Here is a 25745-nt window from a genome sequence, read left to right as displayed (position 1 = left end):
ATTAATTCCTCCTCCATTAAACTAAACCCCAAAAATCACACTCATGACAGGAGAGTTTACTGAGATACTATTTTCTCTGTATCTTTCTTTTTTTTTTTTTTTTTTTTCAACGTTTATTTATTTTTGGGACAGAGAGAGACAGAGCATGAATGGGGGAGGGGCAGAGAGAGAGGGAGACACAGAATCGGAAACAGGCTCCAGGCTCTGAGCCATCAGCCCAGAGCCCGACGCGGGGCTCGAACTCACGGACCGCGAGATCGTGACCTGGCTGAAGTCGGACGCTTAACCGACTGCGCCACCCAGGCGCCCCTCTCTGTATCTTTCTTTACTCTCATTTCAAGCTAGTGGCCAGGGGAGGGGATTTGGGGCAGGACAAAGACGGGAGCAGGTGAAGGTCACTGGCTCACCACCACCTTTGTGAAGACCTAAGGACTCTGAAGGGATAGGTCTCCTTTTGGGTTGGGGGGACAGGAGACCTTCAGGAGGGTAGGAGGGTGGATCCCCAGAGCCCACAAAGGGGACCAAGTTCCTATGAGCAGTGGGGCCCTAGGCTCTGCTCCATGACAAAACCTCAGAGGGAAGCAGAGCAGGCTAGACCCTGGGCTTGGGGTCCCCCACTCACCCGAGACTCTTGGGTCCCATACACACACCACACACACAGTACAGGAGCTAAGAACACAGGGGGCACAGGTATGTAGGACACTGGAGGTCTCTCCTGCACCCCACGGAATGGCAGCTCTTACCTTTGTGGCCTCCCCCCTCTCTTTTGACCTGAGACCTTTGCAGAACTAGGCAGAGGGAGGGAGGTGGGGGGGGGGGGATGACCCTGAGAATGACCAAGATAGAATTTCCCACTAATCCAACAGGAAGCAGGAAGAGGGCTTGGCGTCTGAAATATGGGGATTTAGAAACAAAAAAGTGACATTCTTGCACAATGAAGTCTGGGGCTGATATTCCAAATGACGATACGTGCTTTGGCTTTAAAGTGAGGGTTTTAATCTCCGGGTGGGAGGAGGCCTGGGGCGGGGTGGCGTGTCAGAGGACCCCACGCCTTCATCATGCAGCTCAAGGAGTGGAGAGGAAGGGCCGGGGCTGCCGGTGGGCTCTGTGGTGGCTCTAGGTTGGAAGCACACCTTCGCCCGCATAGGGCTTGAAGCACAGATAAATCAGAAAGCAGCTCCAGATGCCAAGGATGAAAAAGGTGCCCAGGAATGGCATGGAAGTTTTCTGCTAGAGGACGAGAAAGGCAGGACCCTGAGGCAGGGTCAGCGAGCTGCCGGCGAGGCACCCCTCCCCGCAGGAGCCTCTGGGCTGCAGCCTCCAGGCTGGGGGACCCGGGTCCTCTGGCCTCGCGCCATGTCCTCTATGACCGAGTGGATGAGGTCGGGGGGCAGCGTCTCACCACCGTCGGGGGACTGGAGGCAAATGCAGCCTGAGCACACTGCCTCTGGGATGATGGGGCACCCGACTGGGACAAGGACTTCTCGAATGGGTCTACCTACCCCTGACTGCAGTTGTTCTTTTGGGCACACAACAAACATCTTTCCTGTAGAGGGAAAAAGAAACGGCACAAGAAAGATCATTTTCCCCTGGTCCAAGATGGCCGCCTGCTAGGCACCTCATGGGGTCTTGCTATAGGAAAGGGCAGAGCAAGATGTTGGCACTTGGCAGTGGGCACCTCCAGGGTTGAGGCTCACTTGGTCACGGCTTAGGACTCTCCCCAGGCTTAGAGGGCAAGCCCCCGGAGGGGGCTCTGGGCTAGGGAGGCATCTGGGGCCAGCAGAGGGGTGGAACCCGTCCCTTTAGAGCAGGAGGTAAGGGAGTGAGAGGGCCTAGGACGGTCAGGGCAGGGCAGGAGCCTGGAGGGGCACACCAGCGTAGGGGGGGGGGGGGGCCAGGCTTCACTTACGCAGCAGGTCCTGCCTTGATGAAGGGAATCCAGTGGGTCCTTTTTTGGTTTCTGAAGTGCCATCATCTTCTCGTGGAGAGTGAGCGGCATGCCATCAGCTCCATCCACTTTCTTGAGCCGGAGCTGTGGGTCTGTGTCCATCTTTGCCGTCAGCCTGAACTCCTGCTGCTCCTCTGGACCTCTTCTAAGGGGACTGGGGGAGGGAGTTAGGGAGGGGCAGAGCTGGGGGGACGATTTCCAACACGACAGGGAGATGACCACAGTGTGGGCGGCCACGGAGGGCCCTGACATCCAAGCCATTGGGGGAAGAGAAACCAAGACAGGTCCTTGAAGAATCTGAGGGTCCTCTGAGCCCGAGGACGCTTAGCAGAGTGAAGGGAGGAGATGCCTCAGGGACGAAGAGAGTCGGGTGCAGGTCACACTTACTTGCTGCTCTTGTGCATATTTATTAAAACATCCATCTTCTCATCCACATCCTTCTGCATTTCCTTCAGGAGAAAAGTCAAAGCTTAGCCTTATCATCTTGAAGGCGTCTGAAATCCTTTCTTCTTGCCTCTAGCTGCCAACCACTCAGAGATCACCTCAGCGTCTTCCTTTCTCGGGAATCCTCACCGGCCTTGGGGGACCCGTGCCACCTCTCCCTTTCCCCGCCCCCATTCCAGGATGAGGCCAAAGCACGGGCAGGGTCATTAGGGGCTTATCCAAAGTTTCCAGATGAGTCAGAGGACAGGAAGGCTTTCACCTGATCCCACACCTGGATGAGACCCTTATGCCCTGGCTCTGGCTCAAGGCCTAGGAAGTGATGGAGGCAAGAAGACGAATCTTGTGACCTTCCCCCGCAAAGGCACTTTTGGCTCCAATGTTTTGACCCCTGCTGTGCACCCAGATTCTGCGCATGCGCGTTTGCTTCATCTTTTACCCAATTTCTGGCAGAAATGGTCAGCATAAAATAAAACTGACATTGGTTCAACTGGCCCCTCACATTTATTATTTACTAAGAACTGAAAGAATAGTAAAATCTTCTTGGCAAGTTACGATCTGTAAAGTTTGATCCGGAGACATTGGAATAGAAATAGCGGTCATCAAAGAATGTCTAAGATGGCAGATATCATCGTCAACGGTATCTGTTATGGACAAACACAAGGTTCAAGGTTCAAGGTTCAAGGTTGGCTTGAACATTATAAAATACCCATGAAAAATAGATTGCCTCAAGGAAAAGAATTCGAACAAAAAATGAAAGATTTGGCAACAGTTTACTGAAGTGTGGTAGAAAACCGATCAAGGAATTATACTGTATGAGTGGAGAGGATTTCAAAAAATAGCTTCTTGAAAAGCATTTTTTTTATGTCTATTTTTGAGAGAGAGAACGCGTGAGCAGTATGGGCAGAGAGAGGGGACTGGAAAGTGAAGGGGGCTCTGCACTGACACCACAGAGCCCGATGCCGGACCCGAACTCACAAACCACGAGATCATGAGGTAGGACGCTTAACCAACCTAGCCACCAAGGCGCCACCACCCCCCCACCACCACTTCTTGAAAAGTATTTTTAAGTGGTGGGATACATTTTGGATAAGACATCCGTATGCATAAATAGAGTGAAAATATCCTTGATGTGAAAAATGCCCCCTGGTTTCGAAAAATCAGAGTCAAAATGTCCCTTATGCTTAGAAGTGTCACTGTGACTTCAAACTCATGTCCTGAAGTGATCTCCTCATTTTCTCTTCTAAATCTGTTTGCCAACTGTCCTTGTCACCGTCACCGCTTTCTTCTAACTGTCCAGATTGCCTGGTGGGGTCATGGACACTTGCTTCTCCTTCATTCTCTATGTTGAGTCGATCATCAAAAATGTTGTGTTTCCTTCGGTGCATCTTTCAGATTTACCATTTCCCTTCTATTCCTATACCTAGTCCAGCATTCCTCATCTTGAGTGGGAACGTGGCTTCCTGCCTGATATTCTAGCTCCAGACAGCCCCCAGCCCTGCTCTCCCGGCTCCCCCCACCCCCGAGCCCACCTTGCAAACAGCTGCCTGCTCAGCCTTTCTGAAGTGCTGCTTCTAGCATGTTCTTTGATTAAGAATCTCCAGAGGCCTCTTACTGCTTACACAACCAAGTCCCAATCTGTCCGCCTGTCTTTCAAAAGCCTTCATTATCTACTGCCTTTGTGCCCATTCCATTTTATTTCTCACAGTTTTCCCGGATGATCCCACTTTTATGACTGATCTCCCCACTGACCATGATACACTTCACGTTCATCCTGCTTCCATGCTGTGTGCAAGCTGTTCCCGTGCCCAAAATAGCCTCCTTTGTGCCTTTCCATACCCAGTCCTGCCCACTAACAAAACAGTTACTGTGTCTGCATTTTAATATAGAGATAATACATGCCCTTTGTACAAAATTTGGACAATATAGAGGAATATAAAAGTAAATTAATCTCATCACCTCGCCATAACTGTTATTAACCCCTTTGGTGTATTTCTTTCCAGTCTTTTTTCTAAATATTTACTTTGCTATTTTCCCCCACTTAACTGAGATCAGCCTATATAGATTGCTTGTATCTTGCTTTTCATTATAAGCATACTTCTCATTATAAGCATTCTTTTTTTTAAATAAGCTTTTTATATCAAAATAACTTGGGACTTACTGAGAGTTGCAAAGATAGTACAAAGAGTTCCCATATGCCTTTCATTTCATTAAGTTTCCCCTTAATGTTAACGTTGAACCCAATCATGGCATTGCTCTTAATTTAAAAAATTTTTTAAGTTTATTTATTTATTTTTGAGAGAGAGATAGAGAGAGTGAATGAAGGAGGGACAGAGAGAGAGAATCCCAAGAGGGCTCCATAGTGTCAGCGTGCAGCCTGGTATGGGGTTTCAACTCACGAACCATGAGATCATGACCTGAGCCGAAACCAAGAGTCAGATGTTTAACTGACTGAGCCACCCAGGTGCCCCAATTTTTTTAAAGTAAGCTCCATGCCCAGTGTGGGCCTTGAACTCATAACCTCTCGATCAAGAGTCACATGTCTACCAACTGAGCCAGCCAGGTGTGCCTATAAACATTTTCTCCAGTAGTTCCTAGTTTTCATTCTGTGGATATACCATAATTTATTTGGCTATTCTTCTACTGTTGAAAATTGTGGTTTCCAAATTTTTGCTATTATATATAATGATCCTGCGATGAATATCTTTTTACAGATACTCATGCTAGTATTTCTGATTATTTTTATAGGCTAAATTCTGGGAAATGGAATTAAGAGGTCAAGTGGTTTGATATTTTTTGATTTCTATTTTCTAATTCCTTTCCAGTTTTGCACAAACCTATACTCTGATCAGCAGCATAAGAGCATTCCTGCCCTGTTCTATAACTGTCATAAATTAAAAGTTCATCTATTTGAATGTGACAATGACTTAAGTATTGTTCCCATTTGGCGTTTCATTGATTATTCATGAGGTAAACCTTTTAAATATATTTACTGCATTTTAGTTGTATTCTCTTTTGTGGATTGTTTCTTCATACCCTTTGTCCATTTTCCTATTTGGTTCTTACTGATTTGTGTCAGATTTGTAAGTTGTAGATTAAAAAAAACTTTTATCAATGTTTATCATATTTGTGGAAAATTATTTCCTTCAAACTGTTTGCTTCTTAATTCTGTATATGGCGCTTTGCTGTTACCATTTTTTAATTTTTTCTATTGTTAAATATATCAATATTTCCTTAGTGATTTCTTCCATTGTACTTCTTTTTAGACCATACAGTTAAATATTCATATATAATTTATTCTTACTGGTTTTTATTATTTAAATTCACTCTATGCACCATTTCAGTTTTTACAGTGTTAACTAAGTTTTTCTTCATATAATCACAGTTCTTAATATAAATATATAATCCTTTCCTTCTAACATTTAAAAAATCATCCTTATTGTCTTTGAAATTGTATAGAGCTGTGCTGCCCAACCTTCGGCATACAACGGAATCACCTGGTGATCTTTAAAGACTACTCATGCCTGGACCTCATCATCTCGAGGTTTTGATTTCATTGTTATGGGGTGCAGCTGGGTATAAGGTCAAAGCCACAGTACAGGTGACTGCAATGTACGGCCAAGGTTAGTAGCTACGGCTACTAAAGATCTGGTTCTTATCCAGGGGAAAGCTCAGAATCACTTTGAGAGTTTGAAGCAACTGTGGCCCAGCCTGGAGATTTTTATTCAGTTCATCTGGACCAGGCCTGGGTATACAGATGTTTAAAATCCTGGCAAGTGATTCTTAGCGTGTCCCTGGCACAGAGGTGGTGACAAGGTTATCTACCCTGGTTTTGTTCCTGCGGCTGGTTATCTAGACAAGATTATGGTGGCTTTATGTGAACTGTATATATCTGGTAGGGGTAGCACCCCTTTATAACTCTTAAAAATGTAAAGCTATCTGCTTTTGCCTATTTATGCTTCCACATCAGTGGGTCTCAAATTTTCACTTAGGAAATGTGAGAAAAATTCAAGGGTCCGAGCCCCCTCCACAAAGGATCTGGGCTCTATTTTCTTTATTTGTGCTCCAGGCAATTCCAAAACACATCAAGGTTTGAGAACCACTATTCTTTTTTTTTTTTTTAATTTCTTGTCAAATTGGTTTCCATACAACACCCAGTGCTCATCCCAAAAGGTGCCCTCCTCGATACCCATCCCCCACCCCCCGTCAACCCTCGGTTTGAGAACCACTGTTCTAAACGTTTTCTTTAATGTTTATTTATTTTTGAGAGAGAGAGAGAGAGACAGAGCGCAAGCAAGGGAGGAGCAGAGACAGAGGGAGACACAGGATCCAAAACAGGCTCCAGGCTCTGAGCTGTCAGCACAGAGCCCGACGCGGGGCTCGAACCCACAAACCATGAGACCGTGACCTGAACTGAAGTCGGACGCTTAACTCACTGAGCCACCCAGGCACCCTGAGAGCCACTATTCTAGAGTCTAGGTGGTCCTCTTAGTAATTGCTGAGCTCAAAACTAATCTTATTGGGCTTTTGGTTAGATATGCATTTAGCTTCCCATGTAGCCTTCAAAGCTCACCGGAAGAGTCACTTTCTCTGTATTTCGTTACCCTGGCCCACATTCGTGACTCATTTCTCCAGACTCCTGATTAACTGACAGCCAATTGTCATGTAGCTCGGCACTTACTTGTTATTTAATTCTCTCTTGCCATAGAGTTTGGGTCTTCTGCTAGATTGTAAGTGACTTCAGGGCAGGGTCTGGCATCGCCTTCCATAATTCCCAGTGCCATACTGGCCCATGGAAGGCACTCAGCAAATGCTTACCTTCATAATCTCCACGAATTCCTGGAGTTTATCAAAATCCTTGTCCATTATGCCCTTTATCTGTTGAAGAAGAAAAGCATGGCAAGTATTACTGAAGGCAGAGTCCCTCTGGGGCATTTTAAACAAAAGGCAGCAGCTGCTTCTTGGATAAAACTCAAGGAACAGACTTGTAGTGGCCAATTAAAGTCGCTTTCTTCCCAAGGAGTCTATGAAGGGACTAGGGTGCATGTACCATTAAGTGACCACCACCAGGGGCCTTGGGGTGGCTTAGATCTGGGTACGGCAACGCTTCAACGTGGAGCTCAGACCATAGCTTCAATTACACCTTCTTTCTTCAGCATTCCCTCCCTTCCTACAAATGCCACCGGTGGTTCCAGCAAAGGAGCAGGAAGCGAGTTCCTGCTCTGCTGCTTGTCCCCGGAAGAGGAGGGAGGAGAATGGAATTGGTCCCTGACTTCTCCCACATCCTGGTCAGCTCCTCTCACTCTGTCACGAGGGCTATATCTCCCTAACCCTCAGTGTGATGCTTTAGAGAGTTCTTGTCATTCAAAACCTGGGCTTAAGCATCAGACAGACAAGACATCGATACCCTCAGCTGCTCGGCACTGAAACACTGGAGGAGATGGGGCTGAGTGGGGCTGATGCGTTTTCCACGCAATTCCTGATTGCCCTCGCTATTCGAGGTTGGCCACTGCATTTTCCTGGAAGCTCCCCTTTTCCTCCATATCCTGGAGAGTCTCATCCTGTTACCTGTTTGATCTCATCCATTTTTTCCTTGAGCTCTTCCTTCACCTCCCTGAGTTCAGTCTGAGGAAATAAAATAGGGAAGAGAAGGAGTAAGGAAAGGTCTAGGAAGGGAAACTGTCAAAAGGAAGTAAGGAAAGACCGTGGGGCATTGCTAATAAGGAGGAACAGAGAAATGCCTCCCATTAGGGAGGAAAGAAAGGATGCTGTTAAGGGGGAGTGGGCTGTACAGACATCACGTGCCTCCCGCTATGATGCCCTGAAGGGGACACCTTCACTTCTGTGATGTGACCCCCAAAAATGCACAGCCGCATCTGGTCACCAGGAAGGACCAGGCCACCCACATGAAGGGTCGGTCTACAAGATACATGACCTATAATCCTCATAAATGACAATGTCCCAGAAACCAAAGGTTGAAGTGGAATTCCAGACGAAAGGAAACTAAAGAGGCAGGGAACCCAGCTGCCATGTGTGGTCCTGGATTGGATCCCACACAAAAAGAGTTGTTTTTTTTCTTTTGTCGTGAAAGACATTAGTGGAATAATTGATACAATTAGAATAAGGACTGAATCAATGTTCATGTCCTGGTTTTGATATTTTGCTCATTGTACCGTGTAAGAGATTGTTCTTGTTTTTAGGCAACATGCACTGAAATTTCAGAGAAATGTGCTCTCAGGTGATTCAGGAAATATACCTTATATGTATGTGTGTGTGTGTGAATACATGCGGGGAGGGAGGGAGGGAGGGAGAATCGTAAAATGCCAACATTTGGGAGATCTGAGTGAAGGGTATAGTAGAATTCACTGTACAATTTTTTGGTCCCGGAGCCTAGTCACAGATGCCAGCAGCGAACCCACCATGGAAGCGGCCGGCGGCCTGGGCTGCCCCACCTACCCTTAGCTCCTGTGTCCCTCCTGGTTTGGTAAACAGCCCTTCTTGTTTAATTCCCTTGTAGTCATATGTCTGTTGGTTGAAAACAGAAACACAGAATGGTGGACGTCACAGGTGTGGGTGGATGAGGCAGGAGAGACCCCCCCGAGTTTCTGTTCCTCCTTTCAGGCTAGGACAGGGGTGAGAGCTGGCAACCCCGCCACCACCGTCTCCCCTCTGAGCTCCTCACGCCACCGCCCTCCCGGCCCACTGAACGGCCAAGGCCCTTCCTGCCTCAGGGACTTGGAATGTGCTCCTTCCTTCGCCCACACTGCTCTTCCTCAGGCTTCTGGTCGGCCCTCGGACCTCATCTTGTGCTTCAGCCCCCAGCCCAGCCTGGGGCCTTTCCCGACCACCTGGTGGGCAGCAGCTACCCAGGCAGCCCTCCCTATTTCAATTCTCTGCGTTGCAGGTGACACTGCCGAATTTTCCTTCTTTGTTTCTGTATCAGATTATTCCAAGCGTGAACTTTTGCGAGCAGAGTTTGTCTCTCTCTCTCTCTCAGTGTATCCCCCAGCACCTGGGACAGGTCTTGGCCGCCAGGAACAGCGAACGACCCCTGACTCCAAGTCACCTCCCCACGGGTCTCAGGCCTGGCTGTCGGCATGGCCTCAAAAGAGCTTCTTACTTTGGTCGGCTCGGGCTTCAGTTCCAGGCACATTGCCTTGTAGTTCTTGCTCTGTAGAGACAGGAGTTTGGCAGTCCTCCTGTCAGGCACCAGGATTGGAGGGATAATACCAGCCCTCTCAAGAGCCCCCCTACCCAATCCTGCCCGTCCACCTGCACCTGAGCTCGGGCCCATGTACGCCCCCTCCCGCCAGCACCCGATTCAAGACAACCCAAACTTTGTCGGGTTATCTTTCTTTTCTGAACACGCACCTGCCCAGTCAGCAGGTAGCCCTCCCCCCGCTGGGGGGCCTGAGCAGGGAGAGCACTTGGAAGATAACTTTATGGAAGCCGTGGATTAGTTCAGGCTTTGGAGACAGATTGACTTGCAATCTGATCTCGGCCTGCTTCCCTCCTAGCTGTGTCACCCGGGCAAATTATCTATTCCCCCTGAGCCTCCCTTCCTCGTCTGCAAATCGGGGGCACTCATCGCATTATCTAATAAGGTGCTTGTGTGCCTTAGATGTGCCCGTGGATGCAGGCCTGGTACCGGCCCGGCCCGGAGGCGTGGCTCCGGGGGTGGTTGGAGGTGGTGAGGGTTATTACATCGCTCCTCATCCCAAAGGAAGTCAGCAGAGGCCTCCTTCCTTCCCACCCCGAGGCCAGGGATGAATCCCGGTCCTCCTTCCGGGCTCAGAGGCCACTCCGCTCTCAGAACAGAGAAAGAGCAGAGCGTTCACCAGAATTCTCTGTATCCCCCCACCCGCACCCTACACCTCCATTCAGTGAGGACTCAAAGAGGCCCCACGTTCTCCAGCAGTGTTTGTCCTTTACCAGGTCTGATTTCTTCAGTTCTGCCCTCTTGGCCGACATGATGGCGGAGGCCAGAGTGTTAACTTCCCAACCTCCCCACCACGGGCCCCTGTGACCAGGCCACCGTCCTGTGCAGATTACAGGCCAAGGTGAGGGAGGATGACTGCCTCTCTGTGTGCAGAACTGCTGAGGTCACAATGCCCCGGTCCCACATCCTGGCCCGGAGTATCACTATAGCTTTGAGCCTCGGGTGCCTCAGCCACTGAGCTGAGGGACAGGTCGGGTTCCAAAGCCATGAGGTTTCCCTCCTGCATGGGGGAAGGGGGTCACCTGCAAAATCGCCCTCTGGGAGGACCTGGCCTGTTAGGGCCTTAGCGGAAGGCACGCCTCACCAGAAGCAAGGATTCTGTCTCCTCCCCGAGCAGGACTTACCGACCAGGAGGTGTCGGCCCCGAACATCTAGCTCTCCTCCGAGACTGTGCACAAGGTCTGTCGTACTTTCCCCACGTGGACAGACCCTTCCTTGGGTCTGAAGCTGCCTTGGGTTGAGATGCCTTGAAGTCCCTCTTGTTCAAGGTGCATGTACTGTACCAACCTGGGGTCCTCTATGCTGGGGGGCTGAGGGGGTGCTGATCTTTGAAGGATGGCTTCTGACACCCTGGCCTGACCACACGGATGGCCCAGTCCCCTCTCTGCCCTGCACCACACAGTCTCTTCTGTCATCCTGGAAGACGGTTGGAGCAAGAAGCAAACTGTGGACAGTGCTGAGAAGACTCCTGGGGTGGGGAGGATACGGAGGCCATTCTGAAGGGGGTTATAATTTGTGTCTAAAGAGTCAGAGGATCGTGGCCTCCTGTGGGACCTAAAATCATTCAGCATCCAGCTGGCGAGCCTAATCGCGCTTTCCTTGGAATTCGTGGGCATTTTACCTCCTTCCCTCTCGTTTCAACTCCTAGTTGCCATCAGAAAGGCCAACATGGAAATTCTGAGGCCAGCCAGCCCAGGAGTACAGGAAGGGATGGAAACTGCACGGGAAACACGTGCCTGCAGCACCCCACCCCCCACCCCCATACTGTCCCTCGCAGAGGCTGTGAGCTCTAGAACCTTCCCGGGAGCCACGGCAGTATTTCCGATGCATTTCTGAGGGGGTCACTTCATGGCCTCCAACCTGGTGATGGTCGTCACTCTTATTGTATCACAGCCAAAGGAAAAAGTGTCTATCACTCTGTTTAGTTGGGGAGAGGAGTGATGAACTTTCCAGGCCTCTTTCCCAGCTAGTAAGTGAAGGCTGGAATGTCAGGGTCCTGTGACCCCTGTACTCAGTCCTTGCAGATCCGCTGGCCACAGAGCAGGAGGGCCCTTTCTCCGCCCTTTCTAAGGTTTCCAAAGACCCGACAGTCTTGGGCAGGGGACTACAGGGAAGATGACACTCCCTCTCAACGTTCACCAGCCCTGAGGAAGCGGGCACCGACTCCTCTTTGTTTTGGCTTCAGATCCTCCTGGACCTACAGCAAAGCTTCCTTCTCTTGGCTGAGCGGTCACTAAATGAGCCCCCTTCCGGCCACGCATTTCACAGGAGCCCAGTGGCCCGTGTATCAGGAAATTGGGTCTAAAAGAAACCAGGGTCTCGCTGTAAAGCCGCTTTATACATTATACATGTATAATTATCATCATTTGAACAGATGATAACAACTGACCCACGGCTCCAGGCTTGCGCCTCCTCACAGCATTCACTAGTCATGCGCCCAGATACGTCACTGTTGTCATCAGTGTGTTCGGGAAGGGCTGAGGAAACCTGTTTGGTGAACCTGAATAAATGAGTCTCATGTGATTGTCTTCTCCTCGGAGATTCTGCAGTTGCACGAGGCGTTAGCTCGAAGAGGTATGGCAACATGGATAGTGTCGTGGCAGAACTTGGTTATACGCCAGCCCTGGGCTGTTCTTACCTGAGGGACGCCGCATACGCTTTTTCTGCCCCCCTTCATGGTGAAACCCACTGGGATGAGGGCAAGGAACAGAAAGCCCACAGACGTTCCAATGGGGTTTGGTGGAAAAGGGATATTCACAACAGAGAGAAAGAAGCAGTCACGTGTCTCTTTTCTCCAAGGGGATGTCATTTGAATTTCCTTTTCCTTACAAAGGTCCTGGTTTTTCAGTTTCACCAAGGCAATGTTGTAAGGGAGGCTGCTGGGGGAGGAGGATTTAAAAATGGCCAGGGCGGGGGGCGGGGGGGGGGGTCTCATGGCGGCTCAGTCGGTTAAGCGTGGGACTCTTGGTTTCCGCTCAGGTCATGATCTCGCAGTTTGTGGGGCTCTGTGCTAACAGTGCTTGGGATGCTCTCTCTCCCCTCTTTCTCTGCCCCTACTCTACACACGCTCGCTCTCTCTCTCTCAAAATAAACTTTAAAAACAAACAAAAAATGGCCTCGGGCCTCTGACTTCATGCATGGCCTCTTGTAATTCCAGGGGTGACCCAGTGTTCTAAAATCCTTTGATGAGGACAGAATAGTTCATAAAGGTATCCGGAATCCTGACGGCTGTGGTCTCCAGTCAACCTCAGACTAACAGGGTTCAACACAGATGACCTGGATAATTCACTCCGAAACACCCTGCGGACATACTGTAGGGTCTGGCTGCTGCCTTCAGCCAGAGGGCTCTCTGGTTCCAAGCCCCCAGTGAAGCTCTCACATAAAATTTTTAGAGCTTTACTGTGATTGGTTATTGCATTGCCCTACTTGACTGATTCATAGATACCTCAGAACACTCTACACTGTGCCAGGGTAGATTTCTCATGGACACATCGGTTACTCTGCAATTTCTGGGCATTTCTGCAAATACTGTATCAGACCTTGGCTAGAATCACAACCCTATTATATTGTTCCTGTGAAAAAATTACATCTAGTTTCTGTCATGAACTTCTAGTACCTCTATTTCAGGAACAAAACAGGATATTCTGAACAGGTAATTGTCAATCTCCAGGTAATTCAAGACAGCTCCTGATAAGTAAAAAGTCAGAGCAAATGTATTGTATGAGGACTTGCAGGCTTCTTCCTCCTGTGCATTCACCAGGACAGGGACACATTTGCCAGGGCCTTCCAGGACCCAGGGGAACCTGTCACTATTCCCACAGCCAATGTCACAGAACAGCCTGCTGTGTGAGATAAAGTGAGAACCACCAGCCATCAGAGGCTCCCCTGCTCCTGCTAAATACGGCTCCTGGGGCCTCTTTACTTGGCTGGCGTCCCTCTACTCTCTTTGGATGGAGTCCAAACAGTGGATGGCAATTATATTCCTACCTGTTTTGGCGTCCCTGCTTAAAGATTCTCTGTGGTTGTTCTCCCAGTCCCTTAAAGCCTCCTCTCTACCTCTGACACCTCCAAATCCCCATCCATCATCGACGCCATACATCTGAGTGGCACAATGGCTTCTCTGGATTGGTCTTTTGGGGACTATGCATGGTATACATGGGAGATCACAAACGGCGGGGATGTGGGTCAGTCCTGAGAGCAGCCAGCACCACTCTTGCTCCCACTTTTTTGGCTAGAATGCAACCACACGTCCACACCTACCTGCAAAGGAGGCTGGGGCACGTGGCTGAGTATCCCCCAAGAGGAAATAAGCGTAAGGAGCAGGTAGCCGATCTCTGCCACACCTTCCTGATGGATCTCATCCTTCCCATTTCATTCTGACAAGTCCCCTCGTAAGAAAACTTAAGTTCATGTTCCTCTGTTTTTTGTGCAAGGGAAGAACCTGATGAGATCAAAAGGGAAGACTACGTGAGACACTGGAGCCGGGTCTCCCAACTAATGTGGGCTGGCAGAGCTGGAGTTCAGGTTAAGGGCTCACCTCTTCTCATCTGAACAGCCAACAGGCTAGGATATTGAGACAGAGGTTGTAATAATGATCCCGTTTATCCAAGATTTACAGTGTAATAATTCCAGTCGATCCCAGATCCATTCTGCAAATCTCCCTCCCCTCCTGCGGGTACTGGAATAGGAGTCTGCTCTGAAGTTTCTCTTGCTGTTCTAAGCCCTCTCAGCAGCACTGGGGCCCAAGCAGGTTGCCTCATCTCTGCCAGCACCTTCCCTGGAGGATGAGTCTCACTGTTGTCCTCTTTGCTGAGAGTCCATAACCTGCTGCAGATGACCCTCTCGGTCTAGCCCCATGAAGCCACCTGCACATGACTCCTGCATGGGGACACCTACTGCTGGGCCCCACCAACAGACATGGACAATAGCCTCGATTGGACCAAAGTTTTCCTTTACTTAGAGACATCGGACCCTGGTTGGCCTTCTGCGGGGCCTGGCTGTTGCCTTTTTCACACCTGGTTTACATTCTGCTCTTTCCCATTTTGTCCCCAGGGTCATTAGCACGTCAGAGCTGGGTCCGTGTGAAGAATGCTCCAGAAGGTGTGAATCTTCTTCCTTGGGTAGGAGTTCCAGGGCTTGGGTCAGAAAATGGGGATCTCTGACCTGGAGCTACAGGTGGTGATCAAAGCAAGGAAGCTGCTAGAGTCAAGAGTCACACGGAGAGGTCAATGAGCTAGAGAAGTCTTCCCGTCTCCAAACAGGGGAGCCAGAGGCAGATTACCAGAGCCACCGTGGAGAAGGGAGAGAACCATTCCTGGCGGAGGCAGAGCCAGCCTGCAGGACTCTCACAGGTGGCCGAGGCGTGAGGGAAACCTCAGCGCATCTAAAGACTAAGAACTGGGCAGTTTCCCTGAGGTGCTCTTTCCGTTCTTGTCATAGGAGCGCGCTCCATGCAGGGCTGTGGATTTTTCCTTTTGGCAAAAGGCACTGGTAGGAAGCTAGCCTTTGTCTAGCTCCCAGTCCTCCAGTGAGGAAATGCTGAAGCATCTCGTCTGCTGTGGGGGTGGAGCCAAGGCACGGCTCTGAAGGAGCCAGTTCTGTGACGTGGGTCTCAACTCTGCTCCTGGAAGCTGAGTGTTCACGCTCTTGCTGACCCTCCCAACAATTAAACCAGTTCACGTGGGTTCTCTTTGCAACTAAACCTGACTGACAGAGTTGGTCATACATTTCTGCTAACTGCAGATCTTTGGGAACTCACATGCATGTGGTGGTAACTCCTGGGTGGTGACCCACAGGGGCGTTTCCTGTGGAAATGTCGAGTACTTCTATTTGGTGACATCCCATAGATTGTCAAAGTTGGTAATTTTAATTAGTGGCCATGGGAAAAGGGGGTGTGAAACCCAGTCCTTCATGGGTCTTTTTTGTAATGAAGACTTCCGCTTGGCTTTTTTTGGTAGACAAACATCAGACAGACACTTTTTATAGCATCAAGACACCTAGGCGGGCCTTTTACTCACAAGAGGTAGATGGCGTGTCACGCTATTATGTTGGTTCTGCAGGGACTGCTTTTTCCAGAACCTTTGTTCAGCTGCTCGGGAAGCATCTGCAAGCCCACCCGCCTTCCTCCTGTAGGCCGTCTGCAGCCCCAGCTCTTCTCACCACAGGGCTCTGGGGATGTTCCTGGGCCATGTGACTGACGAACACTCTGAGAAGCACCTTCTGGGGCCCTGAGCTCCTACCTGAAGCTGAGGAAGGGAGGCATTAGGTGACATTACTCCTCTGGGCGGCAACAGAGGACGGGAGGTGTTAAGTGACATTATTCTTCTGGGCAGCAACAGTCGTGTGAAAATCATGGCTCACGGAAAGACAACTTGGATGGAATCAAACACTGAAGCAAGCCACACTTCTTTCCTGAGCCCCCTAAATACGAGTGTTCACTTATTTTTATCTAATTATTGATCAGAACAAAGCAATCCCCTTCCTTCCCCTACCTCAAAAAACCAGGGCCACAGCAACCCATCCAGAGGACAGTGAACTCCAGGGCCTGCCCGGGTCGCAACCCCACACCTCACTGCCAGGCTGTGCTTCTTCGGGCTCAGGGCCAGGCTGGGTCCGAGCGAGAAGCACTGACTCACTGCGCAGGGGTTTCCACACCGAGTCTCCTGTTTCTTCACACGCTCGCTGAGCACTCACTGTGTGTCAGGCACTCTGCTAGGCACCAGGGGCACAGAAGAAACTGAGATGTGGTGCTGGCCCCTGGGAACTCATCACTGATGGGGCTGACAGAAGCAGCAGAGCCGCGCTTACACTGTGGTCTGTAGGCCCAGGTGTGGAGGGGGCCCAGAGGAGAGGCACAACCCAGTTCTTGGGGCTGGTTCTCTGCCATGCTCTTCTGGACTCCAGTCCTGGCCTTGTGAGTTTCCCAGTACCCCGGCTCCTCTAGAGTCAGGTTCTTCTCTACATGCAAGCACAGGACCCAGGCCGGGCCATGTTACCCACCATGTGCCAGACTTTGCAAACGCCAACACCTGCCTGTACCTCTGAAGATGACCTCCTCCCTCTACTCATCGGTGGGACCACCCCGGTGGGAAAGGTCATCAAAAAGATGTGGCCACCAACCGACCCGTGAGCCGGACCCTGGCACTTGGAGGCCCCTCACCTCCTCGGCCCTGTCCTTGGAACGTGGTTTCCGCTTGCCTTTCTTGCTCCCGGAGGCCGTGTCACAAGGATATGGCCTTGAGATGGCGACGTGGCGTTGAAAACGCCTTCATGGTGTATGTGACTAGACCCTGCGAAGGCCTCTTTATAAACTTTGCAGGTATGGCCAGCAGGTACAGGGATCCATTCATCTTGCTGCTGCCTGAGACAAGCCTCATATGTAAGTCCCCTTTGCTTATTAAAGCTGCCACCCACCATCCTGGAATGACTGCCTCTTTCTTCAGTCTCTCTCTGCCCTCAGAGCACAGGGGCCAATTTCAGATTGCACCCAGGAAGCTCCCAGGAGGGTTACGACCAACACACGCCCTCCATGCTGGGCCCTAGATGGGGTTCACCTGTCTCTGCCATATCAAATGGGTCTCCCAGCATAGAGGGCCTAGCCTGTCCCAGCAGGTGCATTGCATACCAAATCAGCTTTCTCTGCTCCATCTGGCCCAAGTTCACCTCTACCCGGCCTTGTCGCTATATATAGCGGTTTGGACTGGACCAAAATCTGTACACCCTCTAACAGTGTAAAACAAAGTGTCCTCTGAGCTCTATGTGTCAAGTTGATATTTCACCATGTCAGACTGTGTGCAGGTAACACATTCTCGGAGGTCTGTGGGTTCCTGCCTCAGGAAATAATGGGATATTCATAAATGTAACAGCCCTTAGGTTTTGTACATAAATCCCCCTCAGCAATCAGGACACAGAGAATTAGACACCAGAAGTCCTCATGAAGGAGACTTTGCTGTGCTGGTCTGATACCAAGGAGAGGCTTCTTGCTGATTCTACTTGGTAGCCTTACCTGACCTCTTTCCTGCTGCGGCCGTGCCAGAACCCTCAGGACATTCTTTGGACCTTCTCTTTTGTCCTCCACTTGGTTACGTGTATTAGCCAGAATTCTCCAGAGAAGCCAAATCTATTCATTCTATCTATTCATCTATCAAGAAATTCATTTTAAGGAACTGGCTCACGTAATTATGGAGGCTGAGCGATCACACAATCTGCTGTCTGCAGGCTGGGGGCTCAGGACAACTAATGGTGTAAGTTCTAATCCAGGTACAGAAGACTGATGTCCCAGCTCGAAGACTGGCAAGCAGAGGAAGAATTCTTTCTTAGGCTTCTTTCTCCTCAGGCCTTCAACAGATGGGATGGGGCCTGCCCACATTAGGGAGGACACTCAGCTTTGTTCAGCCCACCAACTCAAATATTAATCTTATCTGAAAACATCCTCACAGACACCAAATATCTGGGCACCCCATGGCCCCATCAAGCTGACACATAAAATGAACGACCATGTTATCTGTCTCTCCTGCCTTCCTGACCCATCACTTCACCTGGAGCACAGCTCATTTTCTTCCTTTGGTCTTGGCACCCGTGGCCTGAGTTCCAGATAACTGACCTCAGGCTTGGCCTCAGGCCCCTTCCCTCCAGAACTTCCTTTCAGGGCAGGCCTGGCCGGAGGCCCAGGGTTCTCCAGCCCTTCCCACCCAGACGCTGGCCTCCGGATGTTCTGATACCAGAGCCTGCCTGCCTGCCTTCCTTCCGTCCTCCCTCCCTTCCCCCCTCCCTCCCTGCGGTCCTTGCCTAGAGCTTTCTTCCATGCCACCACCATGCCTGGTGATATCAAGGCAAAGTGTTCCAGGAAGTCATTGCTTTCTCTCTGCTCAGCTTTATGGATTGACCCATTCCGACGCCCTCTACTCACTCATAGTGCTTTGTGCCCTGGAAACGATCCAGTAGGGGGGGTATTTGTCGATACCTTCCCATCCCCCATTCTTCCAGGAGAGAACTCTCTGCTTTTTCAAATTCCTACAGCAGCCCTGGGGCCACGGCTACACGCCCCCGTGTTTTGGCCCCCATCTGAGCTCCTTCTAGACCCTCCCCCAAGGGTGCAAATCCAGATCCTAGCTTCTGCCGCCCCCCGCGTCTCGCCCGCCTGTTGCACAGCTCGGTTAATGGCAAACAGGGGTGAGGATTAGCCGCAGCTGCATGGCCTCGTGTCCCTGAGGAAGGGCGGGGCGGCGCATGCGTGGACCTTGGGCTGTCCTATTGGGAAGGAGGGGCTTTGGGCCTGTGCACCTGGATTCTCCGGTTCACTGATTTCCTGGCGGCCCTGCCAGTGTTTTACTTAAAGGTTGAACTAGGGTCAAGAGTTCACCTACAGAGACGGGGAATCACTGTAGTAAGACGGGTCGTGACTTAACCAAACATTTTGGATGGGTTTATTTTCTTTTCCGTTCACACAACGATCCTAAGATGTAGGGATCATTGGGGGCACCTGAACGGCTCAGTTGGTTGAGCGGCCCATTTCAGCTCAGGTCATGATCTCACAGTTGGTGAGTTCGAGCCTGGAGTCAGGCTCTTTGCGGTCAGCAGAGTCGGCGTCGGATTCTCTGTCTCCCTCTCTCTGCCCCTCCCCTGCTCGAATTCTATCAAAAGTAAATAAACTTAGGGGCGCCTGGGTGGCGCAGTCGGTTAAGCGTCCGACTTCAGCCAGGTCACGATCTCGCGGTCCGTGAGTTCGAGCCCCGCGTCAGGGTCTGGGCTGATGGCTCAGAGCCTGGAGCCTGTTTCCGATTCTGTGTCTCCCTCTCTCTCTGTCCCTCCCCCGTTCGTGCTCTGTCTCTCTCTGTCCCAAAAAATAAATAAATGTTGAAAAAAAAAAAACTAAATAAACTTAAAAACAAAACAAGTAGGCATTATTGTTGTTTCCATCTTACAGATGAGGAAGCTGTTTAACGTAAACATTGAATCATTTTTCTGCAGTCACAGACCGAGGTGGGGGAGCCATGAAATGAACCCAGGCAGCCTGGCTACACAGTCAGCACGTTTAACCTCCTTCCCAGATGTAGGAACATCTCTTTGAGTCTGCTCTCCGTTCTTTTGGGTATACGCCCAGAAGTGGAATTGCTGAATTATATGGTAGTTCTGTTTTTAATGTTTTGAGGAACCTCCATACTATTTTTCATAGTGGCGACACCAATTTGCACTCCCATCAATAGTGTACAAAGATTCCCTTTTCTCCACATCCACGCCAACACTTATTTTCTTTCGTTGTTGTTGTTGTTGTTATAGTTCCCATTCTAATGAGTGTATATTGGAAGCTCATTACAGTTTTGATTTACATTTCCCTAGTGATTCGTGATGTTGAGCATCTTTTTTTCATTTATTAGCTGAAATATTTACTTTTAAAGGAATGCAGTAGGATTTTGGCTTTCTTTTCAGATTAGTTACTAAAACAGCACTTAACTGAGGGGAAATAAGTGAAAAATGCATTCAGTGGTAGTTCAGAGTCCAAGGGTTCTTCTTCCTCTTAGGCACCAGGAAAAATGTTTCTTCAGGACACAGGAAGCAGGACTGATGGCCGTTACTGCGTACAGGCCTGTAGGGGGCGCCCAAGAGCAGAGCACCCTGGGTGCTTCTTCCCAAGGGGTCCAAGTGTCCAGTGAAGGAAGGCTCCAGGGTCTTACCCCAGGTGCCCTATTGCTTTCCCCAGATGTGTAGGGATTAGACGGGCTAGCTGTAGCAGGACATTTCCTTCAAGCAGAAATGGCTCCACAAAGCACAATTCACTTCAGCGAGTCATGTCCACATCCGTAAAATCACCAACAGTTAATGATTCATTTATTCACTTATTCAATAAATATGTGTACCAACTGCCCGTTTGCCAGGCACTGAGACCTATGTTTGCAACAGAAGATGATCGAAGTGGATTTGGGTTATGACCTGAATAAATGCTTCAGAACAGAGAACAGGAACGAAGGTCAAGAGCCTCTCTCCCCAGAGCCCCACCTTCAGCGTGGCCAAGGGTGAGCGAGTAGACTTCAGAGATGTCCCTTTATTAAATGGAATACCGCTTACGGCTCTGCAGTATCGAGCAAATGAACAAGGTGCAGCGGGAGCTTCGAGTCAAGTGGTTGTGATTCGTGATGGACGGTTCTCAGACCAGACAGCTGACGGAGGCTTGTCAGAGGGCAGATGTGCTGCCTCTGTATCACCATAAGTCAGGCCAAGGCTTCAGCTCAAAATGCATCTCCACAGGGGAGAGAACAACTTTCCCCTCTCTTAAGGGAAAGGGAACATTAACTAAGCATCGTCTCTGGGTCTGGGACAGTGTTAGGTGCTTTATATGTACAGTGGAGCAACGTTTTCAGCTATTAATTTGTGCCTCTCTTCTAGTGCCCTGGGCAGGATAAGGACCTCAGAGAGGAGCAGCTGGGTGGGTACCGGTCTCTGGGACCATGCTCTGTTGCTGGGGTGGCTCAGCCAAGGGGGCGGGAGGTTGGCAGACCTCAGATTATCCGGGCAAATGGAGATCTCAGTGGTAAGTGGTGCACACAGGGCACAGTGTGAGACTCAGGCTTTGTTCTTCTCCCACTGTGTGTGTGTGTGTGTGTGTGTGTGTGTGTGTGCATGTGTGTGTGTGCGTGCATGTGTGCGTGTTGTGGGAGCAGCCCTGAAAATAGATGAGGCTAAACTTCTTCCTTACCTGGCAGGGTGAGAGCTCAGAGTCAAAATTAAGTTGATTTACATGTTGCCACGGTAGCAGAGTGCCTGGAAGTTTCCTGTGCTGTGGCAGGTGTGGAAATGATAGAAGCACCCTGGAAGAGAGTTAGCAGTTTCCTAATAGCACCCACTCAACATATCTTACCATGCCATCCAGCAGTCCCACCCCTGGGCACCCACCTAGAGGGAGTAGGAACATACAACTAGTCTTTCTCTTTCTCTTCTGGTCCAAGGTGCTTTGGGAGCCGCTGGCTTCGGTGTAGACATGGCCAAGTCCAAGAACCACGCCACGCACAACCAGTTGCGAAAACGGCACAGAAATGGCACCAAGAAACCCCAGTCCCCAAAATATGAATCTCTTAGGGGTAGAGAACTCAAGTTCCTGAAGAACACGCGCTTTGCCGAGAAGCACAGCAAGAAGCGCCCGAAGAAGACCCAGGCCAACAATGCCAAGACCATGAGTGCACGTGTGGAGGCCTTCAAGGCCCTCGTCAAGCCCAACATCCCAAAGACTGGTAGCCACAAATTCAATCAACTTGCCTGCACCGCTCACCCCAAGCTCGGGAGACATGCTCGCGCCCTCGCTGCCAAGGGTCTCAGGCTCTGCTGGCCAAAGTCCGAGGCTGAGACTCAAACCGAGGCCCAGGCTGCCAGCTGTGACCCCAGCTCCAGCTCCTGCTGTGGCTCGGGTTCCCATAGGCGCCGCCCGCCACGAAGTCTCCAGTGTAGAGGCTTCTGTCTGCCAGAGTGAGGATGGAAGGACCAAGTGTGATCCCTGGGCGTCTGTCTGCATGGGGCTGGTGCCCTCCTGTGCTGTTTGTGCAGATAAGCCTGTGGCAGGAGCTGTCAAATAATAATAATAATAATAATAATAATAATAAAGAGAACACATATCCACACGAAGACTTGTTCTCGAATGTTCACAGAGGCTTGTGCATGATAACCTCACGCTGGAATAAACAAATCGTGCTATGTTTCTGCCGCGGGACAGCACTCAGCCGTAAAGAGGAGGGAGGAACAGACGCTCACGACAGCACGCTGAATCTGACAGACACTGTGCTGAGGGAAATTCCATTCAAACGAAATGCTAGGAAGCAAATCTATAGCGACAGAAAGCAGATGGGTGGCTGCCTGGAGCTGGGGTGGGGGCAGGGATTGCCGCAAGGGGCAGGAGGGAGCATTCTGGGGGGTTGGTGACGTTCCGGAAGCCAAACGTGGCAGCGGTTCCACTGGTGTAAACGCGCCACAAACCCATCAAGCTGTAGCCTCCAGATGGGTGCATTCTGTCGTGCACCTTAGGACACTTAGGCTGACTCAGAGACGGTCAAGAGGCATGGCTTTATCGCACACGAGAGGTCGTGCAGTGTGTTGAACCCACTACGAAGATTATTTCACTGAGTCCTCAAAGTACCGTCGTAGGAGAGCCACGATTACCCTCCTTGTCAAGGAATTAGCAACGCTGGTAAGGAATTGTTCAGGAAAACCACCCCTAGTCCTCCTGTGTGTCTCCCTCACTCTGACGCCATGGCCACACTCACAAGGCCTCTGGGCAGGGGGAGTCCCCACAACAAGCAATTCTGTGACACCAGCTCGGGCAGCGGAGGGGCAGGGGAGGCTCCTACAATTCGACTCAGCTCTGACACTGTGCACCTGCAGACAGCGTGGGATCTCATGCTTAAGGGCCCCAGCCTAGAAGACCATGCCCCCAGCCCCTGCCTCGGACACCAGCAACGAGTCCAGGTTGTTATCCGTACTTCTGACCAACCGGCTATGGAAGGGAGGTTTCCACAACCCCCCTTGAGGCTCAGTTAGTTTGCTAGAGGGGCTCCGAGAAAGAAACAGTTTACTTATTAGATCGCGGGGAGAAAGAAACAGTTTACTTACTAGATCGCTGGCTGGTTTGTTACAAAAGGATGTAAAAGCCGGATAGAAGAGAGGCTAGAAGAGATGCACGGGAGCTTCTGTGTCTTCTCCAAGTACATCACTCGACTCACCAACCCGGGAGCTCTTGGATCCCCGTACTTTGGGGATCTTTATGGAAGTTAGATTATGTAGGCATGATCAGTCATTAACCCTGGAGAGGGGACGGGGCTGACAGTTCCAAGCTTTTCATCATGGGTGGGACTTTCTGATGACCAACTCCCATTCCATCCAGGAGCCTACCCAGAGTCACCTTGTTAGAACAAAAGTCACTCCTGTCACCAGGAAATTATAAGGGGTTTAGAAGCTTTGTGCCAAGAAACAGCAGAGACCAATATACATTTTTTTTTCTTTTTACATATTTTTCTATTATCTGACAGGACTCAAGGCTTAGGGAAAACCACCTGAGTTGTGCTGGGCTGGGGCACTGTGGCCACAAAGTGCATCTCTAACAAAGACCCTAGACAGCCATTAGCAGCTCACTTGGTAGGAGAACACCTGCCTGCTCTCTGGGGTGCGGAGATCCTGTCCGAGTAGTAAAGCAAGGGTGGGCAATACGGCTTCCACTTCCGGGGTACAGATCTGGCTGGTTTGGGAGAAAAGAGGGGGACCTGGGTGGCTCTGTCGGTTAAGCGTCTGACTCTTGATCTCAGCTCAAATCTTGATCTCAGAGTCGTGAATTCAAGCCCCACGTTGGTCTCTGCGCTGGGCATGCAGCCTACTTTAAAAAAAATAAAGAGAAAAGGTGTATATTGATTGTGGGAAAGTGAAGTTTATGAGCCTGTACCTAAGGGTGTGTTGGATCCAGGTGCAAACGCATTCCTACTCTGGGGGGTGGGGAAAGAAGCTATGGGGAATTTCACGAACCCCATCGCTTCCTGCAACTGTTTGTCCCTGGGGCGCTTAGGAAGCCCGATGCTCCGTATGTCTCTGTTCCTTTTGTCCCGTCACAGTCCAGTGAAGCTCATGACCCGGGGAGCTGGGCTGTCGTCCCTCGGTCATCACCAGCCCGCAGTGCCCGGCTGAAGCCTCCTCGTTCGTTCGTGGATTCGGGACCTTGGTGTACCAGACAGAGTCCTGGGTGGGCGTGGGACTCCAAAAGAAAAAAAAAAAAAAACAAACAGCAAATCCTCCTAAGACAAACCATAACATTGCGTCTCTATTGAGAGGTTTTGCTGTGCTTGTGACGGACGAGCGCCTTGTGACTATGGCACAGCTCCTGCCATCTGGGAGCTCTGGGTTTGCCAGAGGAAACAGAGGCAAATGGCATTTGGACCCAGAGCGCCAGGGGCGGCCTCAGGGAGATGCTGTGCCTGGCCCCAGGGCGGCAGAGGCCCCCCCACACTCACTGTACTTCCTGGGGGTGTCCCTAGGTGCCCACCGGGAAGCCCCGGGTGCCTTGCTGGGCCCTTGCATCAGGAGACCTGAGGACACCCGGGCGAATGGCCGAGCTGCCCAGTGGGAGGGTTGGCACCGTCTAGGCCGGACTGCCAGGCTCTCTTTTCTCCCTGGAGAGCGGCCCTGAGGGGACCTGGCGCAAATGTGTTCTGCCACTGGGGTGAAGTCATCGGGGGCGGGCACTGCACAAGAGAATATTGTGGCAGGATGTTAGTGCTGAAGCATTAATCCTTTTTTCCTCTTTCCCTTTGCCCTTTCGGTCACAGGGGCTATTTGCCCTTCCCTCTGGGAAGGGTGTGAAGGGGTAGGGCCCAGAAAAGAAACTTCCAGACTCTGGTTTCCCAAAGCTTAGTCCTGAAGGGAATGGAGAGAGTTCTGGACAATAAACAGGATGTTGAGAGGGAGGGAGGGGAGAGAGAGAGAGAGAGAGAGAGAGAGAGAGAAAGAGAGAGAGAGGGGGCTCTTCTTGGTTCCCCAGAAACAGTGCTTTGGGCTCTGGTCTGTGCTTCCTCAGGGAACCAGAGCCCAGACTGGGGGTGGGCGGGGCTCTGACGACACTGAAATAGGGCTTCCTGAGGGTCCATCGCCTCCATCCCATGCTTTCCCGTGACCTGAGCTTCAACTGCTGTCCTGCTACTTCCCACCATGTAGTTGTTAAGTAAGTTATTTCGCTTCTCCCAGCCACAACCTTCCTACCTGTATAATGGGGATCCTGAAGTCTCTCCCTGGTGCTGTGGTTGCTGAGGGTGAGCAGGGAGGATAGTCCAGCAAAGGCTGGGCCACACACTCTAGTTCCTTCTCCCCTCCCCTGCCCTCCCCTCCTTTTCCCTTCCTTCCCCTCCCCTCTCTTTGCTCTTTGACCACCTGGTCCCTGCTGCTTCCCTGAAACGTGCAGAACAGGGATAGTTTCTGCTTAATTCTGGGTGCATCCCAGCACCCCACACAGTGGCTGGCTCGCAGTAGGCACTGAGTATTTGTTTAGTAAAATCTGTCAATTTTGGTAGGAAGAGGAGGAGAGTGGAGAGCAAGGAATAAAAACCCAGAAGGCCAGGCTCTGCCTCTGCCAGAGGTGAGGACTCTTCCCTCCACCGCCCGCCCTGTGCCGCCACC

The 25745-nt window shown here is 50.7% G+C and overlaps 1 protein-coding gene and 1 pseudogene across 5 annotated transcripts; one reads left to right on the top strand and one right to left on the bottom strand.

The window, feature by feature from the left end:
* Positions 1–974: 974 nt before the first annotated feature.
* On the bottom strand, positions 975–10456 carry TEX35 (testis expressed 35). Of its 5 annotated transcripts, none has more exons than XM_047840746.1 (9): positions 10322–10456; positions 9402–9588; positions 8846–8914; positions 7958–8014; positions 7208–7267; positions 2336–2397; positions 1910–2102; positions 1503–1546; positions 975–1230 (listed from the first exon to the last, which is right to left on the bottom strand). In XM_047840746.1, the coding sequence occupies exons 2-9, from the start codon at positions 9540–9542 to the stop codon at positions 1167–1169; spliced, it is 690 nt and encodes a 229-aa protein (XP_047696702.1). In that variant the 5' UTR covers positions 9543–9588; positions 10322–10456; the 3' UTR covers positions 975–1166. The 5 variants fall into 5 exon arrangements, with proteins under 5 accessions (XP_047696702.1, XP_047696698.1, XP_047696699.1 ...); XM_047840742.1 differs by having other exon boundaries at positions 9402–9560; XM_047840743.1 differs by having other exon boundaries at positions 975–1227; positions 9402–9560.
* Positions 10457–21555: 11099 nt separating this feature from the next.
* On the top strand, positions 21556–24718 carry LOC125155653 (60S ribosomal protein L29-like; annotated as a pseudogene).
* The last annotated feature ends 1027 nt before the right edge of the window (positions 24719–25745 follow it).

This window comes from Prionailurus viverrinus, chromosome F1, assembly GCF_022837055.1.
Source record: "Prionailurus viverrinus isolate Anna chromosome F1, UM_Priviv_1.0, whole genome shotgun sequence".
Classification (NCBI taxonomy): domain Eukaryota; kingdom Metazoa; phylum Chordata; class Mammalia; order Carnivora; family Felidae; genus Prionailurus; species Prionailurus viverrinus.
The sequence above is the reverse complement of the archived record's forward strand: the minus strand, read 5'-3'. Positions and strand labels throughout refer to the sequence as shown.